The sequence below is a fragment of the Dipodomys merriami genome, unplaced genomic scaffold (genome assembly GCF_024711535.1).
Source record: "Dipodomys merriami isolate MVZ:Mamm:240054 unplaced genomic scaffold, mDipMer1.0.p SCAF_1, whole genome shotgun sequence".
Lineage (NCBI taxonomy): Eukaryota > Metazoa > Chordata > Mammalia > Rodentia > Heteromyidae > Dipodomys > Dipodomys merriami.
In genome coordinates, this window is record NW_027202270.1 from 142,748,314 (window position 1) to 142,769,685 (window position 21,372).

The 21,372-nt window shown below is 41.7% G+C and overlaps 1 protein-coding gene across 5 annotated transcripts in view; it reads right to left on the reverse strand.

Moving 5' to 3' along the window:
* Positions 1-465: 465 nt before the first annotated feature.
* Fbxo34 (F-box protein 34) overlaps positions 466-21,372 on the reverse strand; it is an 81,220-nt gene continuing 60,313 nt past the window's right edge. For all 5 annotated transcript variants that reach the window (XM_070032991.1, XM_070032981.1, XM_070032986.1 and 2 more), the window contains one exon: positions 466-3,630. In XM_070032991.1, the coding sequence (XP_069889092.1) occupies positions 1,485-3,620 (2,136 nt within the window). In that variant the 5' untranslated portion in view covers positions 3,621-3,630 and the 3' untranslated portion in view covers positions 466-1,484. The remainder of the gene's footprint in view (positions 3,631-21,372) is intronic.

Here is a 21,372-nt window from a genome sequence, read left to right on the forward strand (position 1 = left end):
ATCCTTTAGGACCATCAAGGCCTTCATTAGTCTCTTACTCTGCACTCACCATATGTCCTTCACAGCCTGCAGCTTACAAAGCTAACAAGCTTACAAGGCTTTCTGGCAGACATTGATTTTGAGCCAACCCAGACTGTTAGATCTCCCATTCACAGAAGGATTCTGAGTCCCAAGTACCTTACCTTCCAACACCACCAAATATTACATAACCATAAATCCAAATAAATATTTAATGACTTCTTAAACAATTAAATGAGTGTATCTAAGATATTACCTCACCAAACAGAAAACATGATAGGTATTGTCAGACTTCAAACTCAAGTGTTAAAAGCCAGCAAAATTTTAAGCTTTTCTGTGGCAGTAGAAAGCTTTTTATTCCTATTCCTCTCAACTCAAAAAATTCTCATAATCCACAGAAATTTTCCTCAACATTACATTTTAAAAAAAAACTTTGCAAAACTCAGGTCCCATTTAAGATGCATATTTTTATTGAAGTTAAAAAAAAACTTTTTGAAACCAGACAAAAAGGATAAAAGTAGACAAGGGTGTTATAATCTGACTATATATTCTCTCATTCTTGCTGGATCACTAAAATATAACAAAGGATTGTTCTCTATGTTGATTTTAAGATTGTTCAATTAAACCATTATTTGGTATCCTTTGAACAGGTTAACCTCTTAACTATGAAACATTCATATATTATACAGGAAACATTCATAGTTTATTTGGAAAACATTCATATTTTATATAGGATATACAAATTTTGAGGCGAGACAATAAAAACACAATTATAGCCGCAACACTACCCTAGCTGCATTGTGGTGATTATGTTTAGTCAGTTGTCCATCATATACAACTGGATTTTAATCGCGTTATTTACAGAGGGGCCAAAGCACTCATCTAAAGGTAAAGGCGCTCAGGTTTAATGTGCACTTTCATAGCCCTAGGAAAACACAACCATTATATACACTGTAAACACCACAGGGCATGAAATCCATCTCCAACCACAAACATCAATCTCACAGGATCACGCATACAAGGTCTAAGATAAGGTGCCTGGCTTTTACTTCTTAGGCATACTTTGCATCCAAGGGTCTTGATTTCCTTTTCACTTACTTCAAATAAGGTACCAGTGCTAAAAACACTTCCGGAGTCCCTGCTTAGAGATTGCCTGCAGTGAGCTCCTCGGAACATACTTGACATGGCAAGTCTTCATCCTTTGAGGATAGATTTGATGGGAAAAGCAGGCATAACTTATTCACAGCTGAGCGAGCCAAGCTACTGGGATCCCACCCTGGATCAAGTGTGAGGCTCTTACTGTAAAACTATGAGACCAGTTTTCTTACACAGCTGGTAAGTTTGGCAGTCCTGATGGAGCAAGTACAGATTCCCCTAAACTGGGGACTGAGAGGCAACACTCACTTGAATGGTTTATGTATTTAGCATTTGTAAAATTGGGCTTTCCATTGCCTCTTACATAGACTTCAGTATTCCTCTTCTGTTTCACTCCCTCTTGCTTTCTTATGGATTGCTCGATTAAAGCTGTGGCAGGCAGGGACCCAGTGATTGTCGTGAAGCCCTAGCTTGCAGCCGGGAAAGCCCTTCTGAGACCGATGGCAGCACATCCAGTACCCAGGCCCATAGGGCAATGCCTGGCAATAGGGTTTGGGATGCCACCGGCACAGAGACACATCCCCTTTCACATATTTTTTCTTGCACTGCTTGCAAGGATCCTCTCTATAGCGTGGATCTCGAACCCAGCGAGAATCAGCTGGTCTAATATTGTAGTATTCAATGATAAACTTGAAATAGCAGCAAGTACACTTAAGAGCCACTAAACTCCTGGTGGGAAGTAACCTGAAGATTTTTACCATAATGTGGTGGGGCAGACATGCCATGTACTGCTGAGGCTCCAGAAGCTGCTGGATTTTAAACCTAGTCTCCAGAAAGTCATGAGACACCTGCTTCTTCCAACTAGATGCCTCAAGCACCAGTTCTGTACTTTCTCCTGCAGAGCCTGGAGGTACGAAGGGCTCCACGGATTCACCTTTTGGATCAGATTTCCTGGAACTACCAGTAGCATCTTCAAGCTGCAGGGTCTCTGAAGATTCTCCGGCTGTGCTTTCATTCACCTGGGAACAGTCTAACTGGTGCTGACCAGGTGGCAAAAAAAACAACATCCCTGGAGGTGGCTCTTCACAGGTGTTGAAAAGAGAAGGCTGGTCTTTCTCCACTTTGGACACAGTGATGCTAATGCACAAAGATTCTTTTGTTCTCTGATCAGGATTTTGGCTAGTAAGCGGCACAAGCTCTCTACTTGTACAATCGATAGCATCTGTGGGCAATTCAGTGACTTGGAGACAGGTGTGAGAAGAAAAAGGCAGTCCATCAAGTTCATCTGTCATTTCCACATCATACCTACTGCTGGTTTTCATTGGGGTTTGTTGAGCTGGCTCTAATTCTGCATTGTCCGGGTGGAAAGTCACACCTGCTGGCAATGATGTGGGACAGCCCTGAGGAACACCATCCCAGTCTGGGTCTCCAATAAGAGAATGGGCAGCTCTTGAGGGTCCACAGTCCACAGACTGCACAGGATTCACCTGAGTGTCAGGTACCTCCAAGGTGCCTTGCTTGACTTTCCCTTCATCAGCCTGAGTGCCGTTTGCAAGCAACACCCTGCCTACATTTCGACGGAAACTATTATTCCGAGACAGGCTTCCAGGCTCACGCTGGCTCTGCCGCTTCAGGCACTCAGACTCCAGCCTAGCTACCATGTCAAGGACACGCACTGGTTCACTCTGTGGCTCAATAATCTCAGGATTTCCTCTTTCTGTGGGTTCTTCACAAGCTCCTGGGGAAGAGAAGGGCTCAGGGACAGGGGCCACACCTCTGGATTGGCCAGAAAACCTCACAATGGCAGGAGAATTGCTGCAGTTCTTTGTACAGCTGGCTAGTAGGGCACTGGCTCTTTGCTCAAGGAAGGCAACCATCTGTATGACAGACAGAGGCCGCCCAGTATAGATGCCATCCCCACTGTCACTCACATAATGCACAGAACAGTGCTCAATGCCACAGGCAAATGGCTCTGGTTGGTAGCACTTGCTGTTGACATCCCTCATCCTTTCTAACTGTATCTTGGCTTTTTTAAGATCCCCTGATTTTTTCCTTCTTTTAGTAGCTCTCCCATCAATATCCCAGGAGCTTTTTATTTTCATAGATCCTGTCCTATTGCTATACTGGTGGGCTGCAAAGAAGGCAATTTTCTCCTTTGTGTTTCCAGGTTTCACAACAGCCCAGATGTCAAGTGGCCCTTCCCCTCCTTCTCCCTGGTGGATTGTTGCAGATGGTGCATTCTTTCTCGGTTTAATGTTCAAGCTGTTCTCTACAGGATTCTTCCCACTCATGCTGCACAGAACATTTGGAGAAAGGACCCCAAATGGTGTTCGAAATGATGCTTTGCCAAGAGAGGCTGAAGGAAAGACACCAGGCTTCATGTAGCCACCTTTGTCTTTTTCATCATTGGCAGCCTTTTGGTGACTCAAAGGAGTTCTTAGAGTGTCCCTGCTGACTTCCAGAGGACGTTCTTTCTTCTGGAGCTTCCAATATGGCTTTAGGTGCATAACAGAGGCCCTAAGGGAGAGAAATACATTATTTGATTGAAAGGTTTTTGATTTTTTTTAAGACAAGTTTAAGTTAAGCCACCAGCTTTCTAGACTCCTACTAAATCAGCAACACTCTCACTTGGCTAGTTTTTAATGTACAGATGAAGTATATATAACAAAAGCAAAATAAACACTTTACATCGTTATCAACTTGAAAATAAATTGACTTTGGCTGAGTTTTATAAACTGACAAGTATCCTATACATAAACTTACTCATTTAAATAAAGTTCATCTTACTTAGAACACTTCATCAGTAAGTACTCAGCACGGTACAGACAATAGTATAAAAGAAACTCTTCCAAAAACCATAGCAGATTTTATGTTTTATTTTGTGTTTTGAAACAGGGTCTCCTTGTGTAAGCTCAGCCGAGCACAGAATCCATGATCCTCCTGCCTCAGCCTCCTGGCTGCTGGTATTATATGTACCCACACACCCAGCCTTACATGGTTAAGCACTTAACCTTTCCAGGTCATGATCATACTAGCATTTTGATTACCTATTTGATTACCTATTATTATATTTCTTCCTAAATTATTCCAATACTATTGACTATTCTGATGTCTACCTTTTCACTTACTTGATTATATGTGTTGTTCAACTATGCGTATAAGCACCTATCAAATTTCCCGCCTTTATTTTTTGTTGGAATAGGACTGGGAATTTAACTCAGAACCTAGAGCTTAACAAACACTCCCTCACTTGAGCTATGCCTCTAGCCCTTTTTTGCTTTATTTTTCAGATAGGGTCTCCTGCCTCAGACTTTGCCTCCTGGTCAAATGGGAACCACCGTACCCAGTTTATTCTTTAATATAGGGTCTTAATCACTACTACCCATACCCCATACCCCTTTTTCAGGTTGGCCTTGAACTGGAATCCTCCTATACTTACAAAATGTCTGAGACTTACAGGCATGAGCCACCATACCTGGCCTACTCCAACTATCTTAAATGTAAAATAGAATCTATAATCCTAATTCTAAAAACATTTTACATGACTTCAGAAAAACAGTGCTTTGTTTTTTTCCCTGGCCAGGACTGGGGATGAAAGCCACTCTGGAAGTGAGACATAAGATGATTACATCATAGACATGGGTTCTAGTCCCCATCCTATCAATGATTAGCTTACCTAGGGCCAGTCCCTTCTTCCCTGGATCTGAGCTGAAATGTTATAACTTGGGAGTTGAAAGATACATGATGCAATGATCACATCAAACCCACTACCATCAAAACATCCTGGATTAAGAAAGAGTATTTTCGAAAGATGCCTGGCTTCCTGCAAAATAAACCTACCACCCTAAATAAAGATCTGAAGTCAGATGGGTACCAGTAGGACGGAGGAGAGAGAAGAAATTAAATATGTTTCAAATACTCCAGGCTGGGAAGGTGGCTCAGTGGTAGAGCGCTTGCCTTGCAACCCTGAGGCCCTGGGTTCAATTCCTCAGCACCACATAAGCAAAAAGCCCGAAGTGGCTCTGTGGCTCAAGTGGTAGAGCGCTAGCCTTAAGCTGAAGAGCTGAGGGACAGTGCCCAGGCCCAGAGTTCAGGCCCCACGACCAGACCAAAAAAAAAAAAAAAAAAAAAAACCAAACCCATAACTTTATATACAAAAGTATACATGTATGCAAATAGAACAATGAAACCTGGAAACCTTGCTTTTAAAAGGAGAGGGAGAGGAAGAAAAGACTGATGAAAGTGAACTATACAACTTGTGAGTGGAGATGGGAAGAAGGGAATGGGAGAGAATGAGGGAACAGATGACACTGTATGAAAGGAAATGTACTTATTACCTGACTCATGTAAATGTATATCACCTCTGTATCACCTCTAAAATAACTTTTTTTGGGGTCAGTCGTAGAGCCTGAACTCTGGGCCTGGGTGCTATCCCTCAGCTCTTCAGCTCAAGACAAGCACTCTACTACTTGAGCCACAGCGCCACATCCAGCTTTTTCTGTGCAAGTGGTGCTAAGGAATCGAAACCAGGACCTCATGCATGCAAGGCCAGCCCCTGGAATTGTTTTTAAAAGGGGAAAGGAGAGAGGAAGACAAAAGTGTGATACGAGGGGTGAAGTTGATCAAGGAACATGGTATGCATGCATGGAAATACCACTATGATAGTGTATGCTTTAAAAAAATAAAAAATTTTAAAAAGAATCGGGGAGCTCATGGCTCACGCCTGTAACCCTACTCAGTAGGCTGAGATCTGACTCAGCTCAGGATGGTCAAGACTGTGAGACTCTACAGTTAAGCAACAAATGATCAAGAAGTGGGGCTGTGGCTAAAGTGTTAAGAGTGCCATCCTTGAGCAATAAAGCTCAGGGACAGCGCCCAGACCATGAGTTGAAGTCTTAGGACTGGCACCAAATAAATAACTTTAAAAAAATGGGATGAAGTCACAGGTCAGAAGAATAGGAACCAGCAGCTGAAGATGTTAATGAGCATGGTATATTTCCCTACACTGGCTCACTGAGACAGTGGCACAGCATGTTCTTTGCTGAGTGGTGAACAACATTTACTGAACGCCTGCAGTGTAGCTCCCTCTATGTAACTGTCTTCAGGTATCAGCATTGATTGTCAAGTATGCAAGCGATTGTTTAGTTCAAGCTTCCCCTTCAGCTAAGAGAAGAAATACTGATATGGTTATATGGTAAGGAGAACTGAATCCTACATTTAAGAATATGAAATGTCCTTTAAAAGATAACCCCTGAAGTAGATATTAGGATCTTTCTGACCTTTGGCAATTTATATCCTAACCATTTATAGAGATCTTCCCCTTTCTGTGTTGTAGCATTTTTAATAGCTTTCTATCATATTCTATAATTTAGTCCTCCAAAAAGAACCACCCAGAAGTCTTCAATATGACATATAAATGAACAAAAGAGGAACTCTGACTCACTGTCTCTTTGTGCCAACTATTTTCTGATTTTTTATATTCTTTCAACACCTCTATAAGTGAAATGGAAGAAATGGATGTTGAAAACAAAATTCTCACATAATTATCTCATCAGAGTGTCTGTGAATAAATTAAATTTAAACTGCAATATGTGTGCTATTTTGCATTGCACAATATGTTCCCTTTGCCTTCATCCCCCACACATTATTTTAGGTTTTGTTATTGACAAAGACATCAAGAGAAGCAGTTAATGTCACCAGGAAGGCTTTTGTATGCATTTAACCTGTAAAGTCAGCTAGACTAACAGTTAGTTACTGTGCAAAACGTTCTAGCTAGATGAATCAGGAAAAGATCCCAGGAAAAAAAGTGAGGAAAGCAAAGGTACAACAGAGAGGGAAAGCCAGTAAGGACACATAATTAGAGGGTTAGGGCACAGTGAGATGGAGTGCTCTGAAGGAGGTGCAATGTTCAAGGGTTGCTTGAAGCTGCTAAGGATAGGGAGGTTAACTTTTCTGCCCCTTGGTTGGCATCATGAAGGCCTTAAAGGCAGAAAATAGGTGTTGATGGAGTATAGAGAAACTGTAAAACGCTGAGCTGAGAGGATATGATGTAGGGTAATAAAGGTGTTTGCTGCAAAATTCTATAAAATAAAAACTTAAAGTCTCCAACAGTGTAAACCACGTGGTGATACTTGCACAACTACCCACTAGACAGCTAAAGCAGAAAAATCCAGATCGGTTTCCATGGTTGCCAACTTTAAGGTACCAGGGTTTGAACTCAGGGCTTACTTGACTTGTTTTGCTGGTGCTCTACCACTTTAACCACACTTCCAGCTCTGTTATTTCAGAGACTGGGTCAGATTTTTCTCCAGGGACTTACTTCAAACTGATCCTCTGACCGCAGCCTCCTGAGTAGCTATAGGATTACAAGCACAACCCACTGAGCATAAGTTGACACACTCTTCATCACGCTCTTTTGTTTGTTCATTTGGGTTTTCTGTCTTTTGTTTTTGTAAAACTTGGGCCTTACTCATGCTAGGCAAGTAATCTACCACTGAGCTGTACCTCAGCATTTATAATAATATTTTAAAAGTTCACTCTAATCAAGTCCCACTCCCAGCATACATAGTCTGTGGCCTTTTTGTTGACAGACTGCCACTTTACCTCAAACTCCCAATGTTAAGACTGTGATCTTCCTGTAATGATGGGAATGTACCACCATGTCTAGCCTCTTGTTTATTGAAATGAGGGAGTCTCATAAGTTTCTTGCCTAGCTGGCTTCAAGCCACCATGCCTGCTTTTCAATTTTATATTTTTGATGTAAAGTCTTGCTATGTAGTCTAACCTGGTTTCAAACCTGTGATCTTCCTTCCTCATCTTCCTGGGTGATCCAGATATGTGCCATCACAGCTGGCATTTTTAGGCTCTACCCTAAGTAATCACTTCTCTAATTCTAACTCACTAAGGCTAATAACTCCCCATCCCACATTTCTAGTGGCATTCTCTTCCAAACTTCATAGCCTTATGCCTAATAGACATAATAGGAATCTCAAAATAAACCCAATAAATTGATGACAGCTTCAAGTACCTAATCCATCAAACCAGAAACTTGAGTCATTTATGTTCTTCCTCCCTGACCTCTACATCCAGTCACCAAAATCACTCAAACGTTCCCTCCTATTCATTCATAGTATGACTTATCATCATTTCCACTACACAGTTGTTAAGATGCAGGAAAGCCTACCTTCTGTCATTTCAAGGCAAAGTTCTAGAGTCCACCCAGCCAATCCTTCAGCTTTACCTAGTTTGCCTACCACACTTCTTGCCTTTGGAAGGTTGTTCACAGAACGACTACAATGGGACCAGGTAGGAAAAGGCCATATAATAGTTTTGAAGAGACAAAGACCATAATATTTTTTCAAAACTCCACCTACAAATGTCCATTTCCTTCAGCCATTTTTTGTTTACTAACCAAGCCAGGCACCCAACTCAGGAGATTGAGATCTGAGGATTGAAGTTTAAAGCTAGGCTGGGCAGAAGTGTAGGTAAGACTCTAATAGCCAGTTAACCAGCAAAAAGCTAGAAGTGGACATATGACTCAAGTGGCAGGCACCAGCCTTGAATAAAAACATAAAGGGCAGCACTAGGCCCTGAGCTCAAATCCCAGTGACTAATGAACATGCGCGCATGTGCGCACGCGCGTGTACACACACACACACACACACACACACACACACACACACACACACACACACACACACACACACACACACACACACACACACACACAGAAAATAAAGAAATTTACTAACCAATCTGGGCTAGATACTTATGCTGCAGTTATAATCACTGCTTTATGACAAAAAACTAAATACAACAATAAAATATCTTGTAAGAGCAGAACAGGTGCTATGAGGGTACATGAGGAAAAAAAGATCAAGAAAAAATGTACATGTAGGGAATAAGTCCTAGCACCTAGCTCAGGTTATTTTGTTTTTGTTTTGTCAGTCATGAGGCTTGAACTCAGGGCCTGGGCACTGTCCTTGAGCTTTTTTGCTCAAGGCTGGCACTACTCTACTACTTTGAGTCACAGCACCACTCTGGTTTTCTGGTGATTAATTGGAAATAAGAGTCTCATGGACTTTCCTGCCTGGGCTGGCTTCGAATCATGATCCTCAGATCTCAGTCTCCTGAGTAGCTAGGATTACAAGCACCCTGCATAGCTCAGTTTTGAGGGTATAGGAACAGGTCTGAGAAGCTCTGATCTCCTAAGCTAAGTCCTAAAACTAAGCTAAGTCCTAAAATAAGACATACAAAATTCTAAGAAGAAATGTAGGTATAAGAGAGACAGTATGAGTTTATAGTGTTGTGTAAAGAGATGATAGACAAGCAAGACTTCTTACTAGTCATTAAAACTGAAGGATGAGCCAAGAGCCAATGCTCATTCTTGCAATCCTAGCTAGTCAGGAAACAGATCTGAGGATCACAGTTCAAGCCGACTGGGCAGGAAAGTCTGAGACTCTTCAATTAAGTACTAAAAAGGCTGGAAGTGGAGCTGTGGCTCAAGTGGTAGAGCACTGGCCTTGAGCAAAAAAGCTTAGCACAGCACCCTGAGGTCAGGCCCCAGAAGCAGCACAAAAACAAAACAAAAAATCAGAGGATAAAGGACAAGTTTCAAGTAAGGATGTGGACCCTCATTTTATGGCTTCAGCAACTGTAGGAGGAATGATTCTTCTTAGTGGATGGCAATAAGGTAGCTGGGTAGATTTGGAACAGCAGAAGCAGATTAAGTTCAATTTCACAAAAAAATGTGGGGACTTCAGGGCTTCCTGCAAAACAGATATAACCAGAGAAATAGGAAAAGAAGATAGACATTACCAATACTTCAATGAATGAAAGTGTATCTAGAGAAACTTTTCTAATTTGAACACATATTACTCTGATAACCAGAAAATGTACATAAAAGGTAGGCTCAGTCAATGGAAGAGTCTTCAGCAAGGTACAATGAGGAATAGTGATAGCTGGTAGTAGAGATCCCTGGTGACCTACACAGTGAGGGAAAGTCTCCATATATACTTATCACCTTGTATCCTTTCCAGGAATATGGTGTGATTAACAATGAATCAATTAAAGCCTGAACAACATCACTCCACTAATGACCAAATCTTGCTTTCACTAATTATAGCATCCTTTCTAGGTATGACTAATGATAGCTCAAAAGGTTAAAAAAATCTACCTTAAAAGAGATTATAGAATCCACAAATAAAGTCATAGAAGTGAAATTATGCTTTAAAAAAGGTTAAGAGTCAAGAGTAATTTTGTGTGTATGTGGGTGTTTGGGGATCAAACTCAGGTCCTTGTCCTCTACCACTGAGCTACAGTCCCAGCCCATTTTTGTTTGATAGGGGTTTGTTGTTTGGTTTTTTGAGATAGCTCAAGTGGGCTCAGAACTATATGGTCCAGCTGGGCCTTGATCCTCCTGCCTCAGTATCCTGAGTGCTGGGATTACAGACCTGAGCTATTACATAATAACTCCTGCATATAGAGGGCTAAGATTGATGGTCAAGAACCCAAATGATAGTGCTTGATTTGAACAGGGGAAAAGGAATGAAATTTTCTTGGTGCTAGTAGCAAATCATAACATACAAAAGATCAATGTCTGACAATTTGCTTTGTGATGGTAAAATGTGTTTGTGACTTTAAATATCACTACCCCACAATAGTGTGAAATTTATGTAATTACTTAATAAAAAACTATTTTAAAAAGATCAATGTCAAGTTTCTAATTTGCCACTGTGTGGTCTTCAGTCCTTAATAAAAAAGGGGCAGAAGGCAGCCTGTGGCCCCAGCTATGGGGCAGGCTGAGATTGGGAAAGATCCTACCTCAAAAATAACCAGTACACGGGCTGGGAAGGTGGCTCAGTGGTAGAGTGCTTGCCTTGCATGCTCGAGGCCCCGTGTTCGATTCCTCAGCACCACATAAGCAAAAAGAAAAAAGCCGGAAGTGGCGCTGTGGCTCAAGTGGTAGAGCGCTAGCCTTGAGCTGAAGAGCTGAGGGATAATGCCCAGGCCGAGTTCAGGCCCCGCGACCGGACCCCCCCCCCAAAAAAAAATAACCAGCACAAAACATAACAGTACAATGCCTGCCTTACAATGACAATATCCTAAATTCAAATGCTAGTACCTCCAAAAATAAAAGGATAAAGACATTCTGTTAGAAAGATTCTAACACCTCCCCCACACACACCCCCAATATTCCTCTAAGGCTTAGAATTTAAGTACTGAGAGAACACATCCAACTGCTGTTATAAAAAAACAAACAACAGTAAACAACCCTGTCGTATTTTTACTCAAATTGAGTTCCAAAATTAGTATTAGAGGATGAAATTTTCAGACAGAGTTTACATCTCCTTTTTTTCTTTGTTTTTTGGAAGACAAAGACTGACCTTGAGCTCCTAGGCTCAAGAAATTCTCACCCACTCTCTAGTTTGTCACCACACAGAGCTATAAAAGAATATTCTCATGAGGTGTCGGTAACTCATGCCTATAATCCTAGCTACTCAGGAGGGCTGGGATCTAAGGATCAAGGTTCAAAGCCAGCCCAGGCAGAGAAGTGGCTGTGAGACTCTTTTTTTCTATTAACAACTCAAAAACCTGAAACAAAGCTGTGGCCCCAAGTGGTACAGTGCTATGCTAGCCTTGAGCAAAAAGTTCAGGGACAGGCGACGGGGCAGTAGGGAAACGCCACAGCTCTCTCCAACCAAAAAGAGAGTTCGAGCTCCAACACTTAATCTCCCCAAGAGACCGACAACAACAAAAAGACGAACACTCAGAGAAAAACCAGAGGCGGAGAATAACAAAAAAGAAACAGAGGAAAAGAAGAATTTCAGAAGAAAAGCGAAGACCCCTCCCCCAACCTTTACTGGCCGCGCGGCAGTGCGCCAAGCCGCCGGCCAGCCGGCCCGGCGGGGGCTGCGGGAGCCCCAAGAGACACAGCAGAGACACAGGGGGCCGCTTTCAGATCACCAGGTACTGGTTTACAGAACAGCGGATCGCCAGGAACAGAGAAGCCTACCAGCCGGGAGTCTCCACGAGGATCCCACCCCCACCCCTCACTCTCCACCTGAGCAGAGAGGCTCCATCCCGCCAAAGCCGCTCGGCACCAGCAGCGCGCCCGCCCGATCGCGATCGCAACGACCCGGCACTCTCCACCCGAGCAGAGAGGTTCCATCCCGCCAAAACCGCCAGCAGCGCGCAAAGGGAACTGTCTGCAGACCACCCACCCGCCCGCCCGATCACGATCGCAACGACCCGGCGGGGCCACTCGGGCCCCAGAGGTACCGCGAAGAAGCTGTCTGAGCGGGGACACTCTTGACCCGACAGCTTCGACAGAGGCAGAGACAGAAAAGAATCACACAGAGCCACCACCGCCCAACCCAGCCCGGATTGCAACAACAACTGACGACCTACACCACACAGAAACAACCAGCTCCAGGGTGAGTACCCCACAGGGGAAGTGTATCCCTCAAGGGAGACCAGAGCTGGAGGGAATCCCCAGACCCTGACCTAGACTCCCTACCCCAACACCCGGACCACAGGACCCACTAAAACTGGGAACTGTTTGAGAGCTCCACCAGCCCGTGGAGCACACTCAGCTGGCCAGGCTAGAGCAAGAGCACCCCTGGAAGGGAGCTTAAATGCCCAAGCCAGGAACAGCGCCCCTGGGTCAAGACTACCAACAGTAGAAGAAATTTGAACTGTGTCCCCCAGGCTGTATAACCTAGGTGGTATACACATCAGCACAGGCCTAACGAGTGCGCTCCAGGCTGCATAACCTAGGTGGTATACACATCAGCACAGGCCTAACAAGTGCGCTCCAGGCTGGGGCCGGAACCAGGCCCGGGGATCCGGCGCCTGAACAACACAACCAACTCCTCCCAATTGAAGTAAAAAGCTGAGCATACGCCTCAACAGAGGGGAGAAAACCAGGAAACAACACTCCCCCGGGAAGCACGCCTGTGACAACAAAAGACCTGGAGGCCCAGGACAAGAGAAGCCCAAACCCCACCAAAACTCCACCCATATACCCTAGACTGGGAATTGGGCAACACAGGCTGCCAGCACCTGATAGTAAGCAGGAGCTCAGACTGTTAAGGCGGCTCAGCAATAGAGTGATAGTCTTGGATGTATGAGGCCCTGGATCTGATTCCTCAGCATCACAAAAGCAAAAAGGGTCAGAAGTGGTGCTGTGGCTCAAACGGTAGGGTGCCAGCCTTGAGCTGAAAAGCTGAGGGACAGCACCCAAACCTAGAGTTCAAGCCCACAACCAGCCCAAAACAAACAAACAAAAACACATCAGGAGCCCATAGCAGACTCCAGCATTTGGGAGAGTGCATGCAGAGCATCTGTTCTTCACAAGAGCACCCGTAGGAGCAAACACAAGCAGTCTAGGCTGCTCAACCCTTCCAAAGGCGGGAACTGCCAGCAATCTACAGCAGAGAGCTGAGAATCCTAAGTAAGACAGAATAGCAGCTGGAAATAGGCTCCCAACAGAACCCAGATCAGGCACAGACTCTCTCTACCAATACAGAATCAGCAACCAAGCAAAGACAGACACACCAAAACAAAATTGAAGAGCAGTCTCCTGAACCTCCATGCGAAAATCACAGAGAAAAATCACAAGGTTTACTACCACCCAGGACAGCAAGCTCACCTCAAAAGCCAGCAGCCACACAGGGGAGAGCCCCAGTGGGAGCAAAGCAGGAATGGAAGACAAAGGCTACTTCCAAGGGTTGCTGGAGGCAATGACTCAAGAAATAAAGCGAGAAATTGATCAGAAATTGAAAGAGCACAAGGATGATCTATCCAAAGAGATACAGGGTATCAAACAAGAGATGCATGCAAAAATAGAAGCTGCACAAACCTCAGTAAGAAGTGAGATAAACGCCAAATTAGAGGTAATGCATACCTCATTGAGAGGTGAGATCAGTACTCTGAGAACCAACATTGAATCCATAAAGGGATCCATTTCCTCCATGCAAACCACAATAGAAGCCACTGTCAACAGAGTGAATGAAATGGAAGGTCGAGTGTCAGATACAGAAGACAGAATACACCAACTGGACCAAAAAGTGACAGATATGGAAAAATTACTCAAATTAAACCAAAGGGATATTCAAGAGCAAGCAGATAATGCTAAAAAATTTAACCTTCGCATAATTGGAGTGGACGAAGGTGAGGAATTCCAGAGCAAGGGAATGCACCACCTATTTAACAATATAATCAATGAAAATTTTCCCCACCTCAAAAACGACCATCTTAACTACATCACAAAAGCTTATCGAACACCCAACAAGCAAGACCCCAGGAGAAACACTTCTAGACACATTATAGTAAAAATGATAGATCTGAATAATAAGGAAACAATCCTGCATGCAGCAAAAATGAAGAAGGAGCTATACTACAATGGGAAAAAAATAAGAATTACTGCAGATCTCTCCACACAAACAATGAATGCAAGAAAAGCCTGGGAAAGCACCATACGAGCCCTGAGAGCCAATAACTGCCAACCCAGACTGATCTACCCGGCAAAGCTAGCATTCACATTTGATGGAGAACTGAAAACTTTTAATAGCAAAGAAAAACTAAATGAATACATAAACATTAAGCCAGCATTACAAAGAATTCTAAGAGGGGGGACACAACCTGAAGAAAGCAGCCAGGAACTGGGGCCTGCCCCAAACAGGCGTTACTCAAAGTCTAACTGAGCAAGCACAGGAGGAAAGGAAAAAAGAAAAACTTAGGAAAACGGAATGGCAGGGACAACAATGCATCTCTCTATACTTTCTCTTAATATAAATGGGCTGAATTCACCAATTAAAAGAAAACGAACTGAGGACTGGATAAGAAAACAAGACCCATCCATCTGTTGCCTTCAGGAGACCCACCTCTCAGCCAAACATACAAACAAACTCAGAGTGAAGGGGTGGAAAAGGATCTACCAATCAAACGCCCCCAGTAAGAAAGCAGGTGTAGCTATCCTGATATCTGACAAAATAAACTTTTCATTAAAATCAGTACAGAAAGACAAGGACGGACACTACATATTAATAAAGGGAACAACCCAAGAGGAGGATATAACCATCATCAACTTATATGCCCCAAATATTGGTGCACCCAGATATGTCAAACAAATGCTCTCAAACTTACAGAATAAAATAGATCCCAATACGATAATACTAGGAGACTTTAACACACCACTCTCACCAAAGGACAGGTCTACCAACCAGAGGATTGGCAAAGAAGCTACCGAATTAAGAGAGGCCATACTGCAAGCGGAATTAACTGACATCTACCGAGTATTTCACCCTAAAACAACACAGTACACATTCTTCTCAGCAGCTCATGGAACTTTCTCCAAAATAGACCATATCATAGTTCATGCAAGGAACTTAAGCAAATACAAAGGGATCGACATAATCCCCTGTATCCTATCTGACCACAGTGGAATCAAGCTAGCTCTCAATAACAAAGCATACCGCAGAAATTTCTCCAATACATGGAAATTGAACAGCACACTCCTTAACAATGCCTGGATAACAGAAGAGATCAGAGAAGAAATAAAGCATTTCCTACAACTCAATGAAAATGAAAACACCTCACAAAGAAACTTGTGGGACACAGCAAAAGCAGTCCTGAGGGGCAAATTTATTGCCCTCAGTGCCCACATCAAGAGAATGGAGACAGACCAAGTAAATAATCTCATGTTGCAATTAAAACAGCTAGAAAAACAGGAAAAAATGGGACCTAAAGCTACTAGAAGAAGCCAGATAACCAAATTAAAAGCAGAGATTAACCAATTAGAAAATCAGAAAACCATAACCAAAATAAACCAAACAAAAAGCTGGTTCTTTGAAAAAATAAACAAAATTGATGGCCCATTGGCTAGATTAATTAAAAAAAGAAGAGAGGAAACCCATATTAATAGGATTAGGGATGCCACGGGAAACATCACCACACGTACCCAAGATATCCAAACAATTCTAACAGACTACTTTCAAAAGCTATACTCTCTAAAGGAAGAAAATCGGGCAGAAATGGATGCATTTTTAGAGAAATACAAGTTGCCCAAACTGAGCAAAGAAGAAGTTAACCAATTAAATAAGCCAATATCCTATAATGAGATACAGGAAGCTATCAAAAGTCTTCCAACAAAAAAAAGCCCAGGACCAGATGGATTCACAGCAGAATTCTATAAGACCTTCAAACAAGAACTAATACCCATACTCCTCAAGCTCTTCAGAGAAACAGAGAAGGAAGGAGCTATCCCAAACTCATTCTACGAAGCCAATATCACACTCATCCCCAAACCAGGCAAAGACCCAACCAAAAAGGAGAATTACAGGCCAATCTCCTTGATGAACACAGATGCAAAGATCCTTAACAAGATTCTAGCTAACAGAATCCAGAAACACATAAAAAAAATAATTCACTATGACCAGGTAGGCTTCATCCCAGAGACACAGGGATGGTTTAACATACGTAAGTCAATAAATGTAATCCAACATATCAACAGAGCCAAGGTCAAGAATCACATGATTATCGCTACAGATGCAGAAAAGGCCTTTGACAAAATTCAACATTCATTCATGCTAAAAGCTCTGGAGAAAATAGGAATAGAAGGAACATTTCTAAAAACAATAAAAGCCATTTATGACAGACCAATAGCCAATATTATACTTAATGGGGAAAAGCTACAACCAATTCTCCTAAAATCAGGAACAAGGCAAGGATGCCCACTGTCTCCACTCCTCTTCAATATAGTCCTAGAACCCTTAGCCAGGGCAATAAGGCAAGAAAAAGACATTAAAGGGATCCGCATAGGAAAAGAAGAAGTTAAACTATCCCTTTTTGCAGACGACATGATACTATACCTCCAAGATCCCAAAAACTCCATCCCCAAACTCTTAGAAATCATAAATCACTTTGGCAAAATAGCAGGATACAAAATAAACCCACAAAAATCAGTTGCCTTCCTATACACTGATAATGTACAGGAAGAGAGGGAAATAAAGGGAGCAACCCCATTCACAATAACCTCCCGAAAAATAAAATATTTAGGAATTAACCTAACCAAAGATGTAAAAGAACTATTTAATGAGAACTATAAAAAGTTAAAGAAAGAAATTGCAGAAGACACTAGGAAATGGAAAGACCTCGCATGCTCCTGGATAGGCCGACTTAATATAGTAAAGATGGTAATACTTCCAAAACTAATATACAAATTCAACGCAATTCCTATTAAAATCCCAATGACGTACATCTCTGAAATACAGAAAACAGTCCAAAAATTCATATGGAACAACAAAAGACCTAGAATAGCCAAAACAATTCTAGGGGATAAAGACAATATGGGAGGGCTATCCATGCCGAACTTCAAACTCTACTACAGAGCTATAATAACAAAGACAGCATGGTACTGGCACAAAAACAGACCCGAAGACCAATGGAACAGAATAGAAGATCCAGAAATAAATCCACAGGCCTACAGCCAGCTGATATTCGACAAAGGAGCCAAAGACATACAATGGAAGAAACACAGCCTCTTCAACCGCTGGTGCTGGGAAAACTGGGCAGCCACATGCAGAAAACTAAAAGTGGACCCCAGCCTATCACCATGCACCAACATCAACTCAAAATGGATTAAAGACCTTAACATTAAACCTGAATCTCTGAAACTACTGCAGGACAGAGTAGGAGAGACACTTGAACTAATAGGCACAGGAAGGAACTTCCTGAACAGAGTCCCAGGGTCACAACAAATTGGAGAGAGACTCGACAAATGGGACTACCTTAAAATAAAAAGCTTCTGCACAGATAAAGCTATCGCAACCAAGCTAGAAAGACAACCAACTAATTGGGAAAAAATATTTACCAGCAATATATCAGACAAGGGGTTAACATCCTGTATATACAGGGAACTCAAGAAACTAATCCCTCCCAAACCTAACAAACCAATTACTAAATGGGCAAGGGAACTAAAGAGGGACTTCTCAAATGAAGAAATAAAAATGGCAAAGAAACACATGAGGAAATGTTCATCATCCCTGGTGGTGAAGGAAATGCAAATAAAGACAACCCTGAGATACCACCTTACCCCAGTCAGAATGTCCCACATCCACAAATCAGCCAACGACAAATGCTGGAGGGGATGTGGAGAACGAGGAACGCTATTACACTGCTGGTGGGAATGTACACTCATACAACCACTTTGGAAAGCAGTCTGGAGGGTCCTTAGAAAGCTAAAGATTGACCTCCCTTACGACCCAGTCATACCACTTCTAGGCATCTACCCTGAACAACAGGAACCAATATACAAGGACACGTGCACCTCCATGTTTATTGCAGCACTGTTCACAATAGCTAGGATATGGAAACAACCTAGATGCCCCACCACAGATGAATGGATCCAAAAATTGTGGTATCTATACACAATGGAATATTATGCAGCCATTAGAAATGACAAAATAATGGCATTTGCAGGGAAATGGATGGAGCTAGAAGGAATCATGTTGAGCGAGGTAAGCCAAGAACGAAGAGACAAACAGTACATGGTCTCCCTGATAAGCGGATGATAAATCCAAAATGTTAGGTGATATGACAAAACTAACAGGACTTAAGAAACAAAGAACTCCCACTCATCTGGTTGAACCACTACTAAATATCCCCATGCTGCTGATCACGTGTATGGTATATAACATATGAACACCGTTATATATTACAGACTGTGATAGACAATTTGCTCCAGGAAAGTTAGAATGAACGTGTGACTTTAAATGAGCATCATTATTCCACAATACTGTGAATTTCCGGAAATTAAGTAATCACTTAATCACAATCAAAAAAAAAAAAAAAAAAAAAAAAAAAAAAAAAAAAAAGAACCTTGGGGAAGGGAGGGAGGGAGGGGATGGTAGGGAGAAAACAATGGAGGGGGTAACAATGTTCAAGAGGAAGTGTACTCATTACCCCACTCATGTAACTGTAACCCTCTGTATAGAATCTTTACAATAAAAAAATTAAAAAAAAAAAAAAAAAAAAAAAAAAAAAAAAAAAAAAAAAAGTTCAGGGACAGACTCAGGCCCTGAGTTCAAGCCCCACAACCGACCCCACCTCCCTTAAAAAAAAAAAAAAAAGGGCTGGGAAGGAGGCTCAGTGGTAGAGTGCTTGCCTTGCATGCCTGGGGCCCTGGGTTCGATTCCTCAGCACCACATAAGCACAAAGAAAAAAGCCGGAAGTGGTGCTGTGGCTCAAGTGGTAGAGCGCTAGCTTTGAGCTGAAGAGCTGAGGGACAGCGCCCAGGCCCAGAGTTCAGGCCCCAAGACCAGACACCCCCCCCAAAAAAAAAGAATATTCTCAAAAAAATTCTCTAAAGCCGTCTCCTGGAATTTGTATCAGGAGGGTTGGGTGATTAATAGCACATAATATAAAAATCCTTTATGTTCCTACTACTCAGTAGTAGCGAAGAATGGTCTTTGGAAACATGTATAGATTTAAGAACAACTTCCACCTCAGAATTCACAATGAAATTTAAAAGCAGTACCTGCTTTGCTTGCTTCAAAGTTGTCTCTAGTATAAACCCAGTATCATAAAAACAAAGTTCATTCCCGAAAACAAAGGAAGGTTGATGGTAAACCTGATGGGAAAACGAAATATTCAAAATCTATTGAGCCAGATTAGAAATACTGCTTTTGTATGCCTTGCTAGGGGCTATTCAGAGATAGACCCAATGTGTTTACCAAAGAAAGTCTCAAAAGCTTGACTACAAGCACAGCTGTTCAATAATTGCTATCATACGCTGGTCAAAGAATCCCATTCAGAATTGCTACTACTAAAGCTATCAGGCTTGTGGCCAAAAGTTGAAAAGGCTCCTGCTTTTGAAACCTGCTTTTAGAGCTTAGGAAGCAAATTTAACTAGTGAGGTTAAAAATGGACCATATGGGGAGAGGGGAAGATGGGAAGGGATGGGAAGGGGAAACAAAGGAGGAGGCAAAAATGCTTGATAAGAAATGTACTCATTACCTTGCTCATGTAATTGTAACCCCTCTGTATGGTATTTTCATAATTTAAAAAAATTTTTAATGGACCACACAGTTCAGGACTTTGTCTTTAAAACAAATAGGCAGCAAGGAGTCCAAACTGTAATCTTATCTAGAAACTATATTCTATATATGTGCTTTGTCTTAGCTCTCAAATAAAACTAGAGGAAATAGTTTTAGAATAGATAGACTGTCTTCATCTGTGTAAAACCAAGGCCCATCTCAGTCTATAGAATTTGACTCTACTAAAATTCCTAGAGACGTGTATCAAAGGCTTTATCTTATAACAAGGTATATAAAACTCCTAATTTTAGGGTAAAAGTTGTGCCTTTAGAACCAGTTTTACATATAACCAAAAAAAAAAAAAAAAGACCAAAAAAAAAAAAAAAAACAGGATCAAAAGAACATTTAATTAAATCCTATCCAAGGAAAAATCCTGGATGTTAACCATATATTACTTTACATGGTTGTAATCTTATTGTACATTAACCAAGTTGAATTTTTTGAGCACCAGTCATATTTTTCACGTGACTATATCATATTTTAAACACATCATCTGTTTAAGTGCCAGAAGTTAACTATTCCCTCCAATCCTGGACATTATAATGTTACTCTCTTCATGAATATTATATCTAAAGGTTTTGTTTTTAGAAAAGACTTCCAGAAGTAAAGTTGCTGAGACATAGTGTGAAGAGTTTTATGCCTAAATGTATCTTGCCCAATCAGTCTGCAAGGAGTGTGCTAATTTTTCCTGCTACAAGCAGAAAGGTAAGCATACCAAATTTTATGGTAAAAGTTTTGTTACTCAAGTTGTTTTTATAGCTAAAAAATGAATATAGAGCTAGAGTTAAGCATTGCAAGTGCGAGTAGAGTAACTCAACATTTCTAAAATGCTTACTATGTGCCAGGCAATGTTTTAAGTTCACATTATCTACAAAGAACTGCACACTACTCTTTTTTATTTTAAATATATATTTTTATTGTAAAGATACTGTACAGAGAGGTTACAGTTACATGAGCACACTACTCTTATCTCCAATCTTAGATGAGGAAACCAAAGCAGAGGGAGCCTTCAATATCACAAGAAAGGAGGGGGAAAACTGGGAGAAAATGAGAAATGGGGTGACAGTGTTCAAAAAGAAATGTACTCATTATCTGATTTATATAACTATAACCCTTCTGGACACAACCATTACAATTTTTTTTAAAGATCACAAGAAAGCAT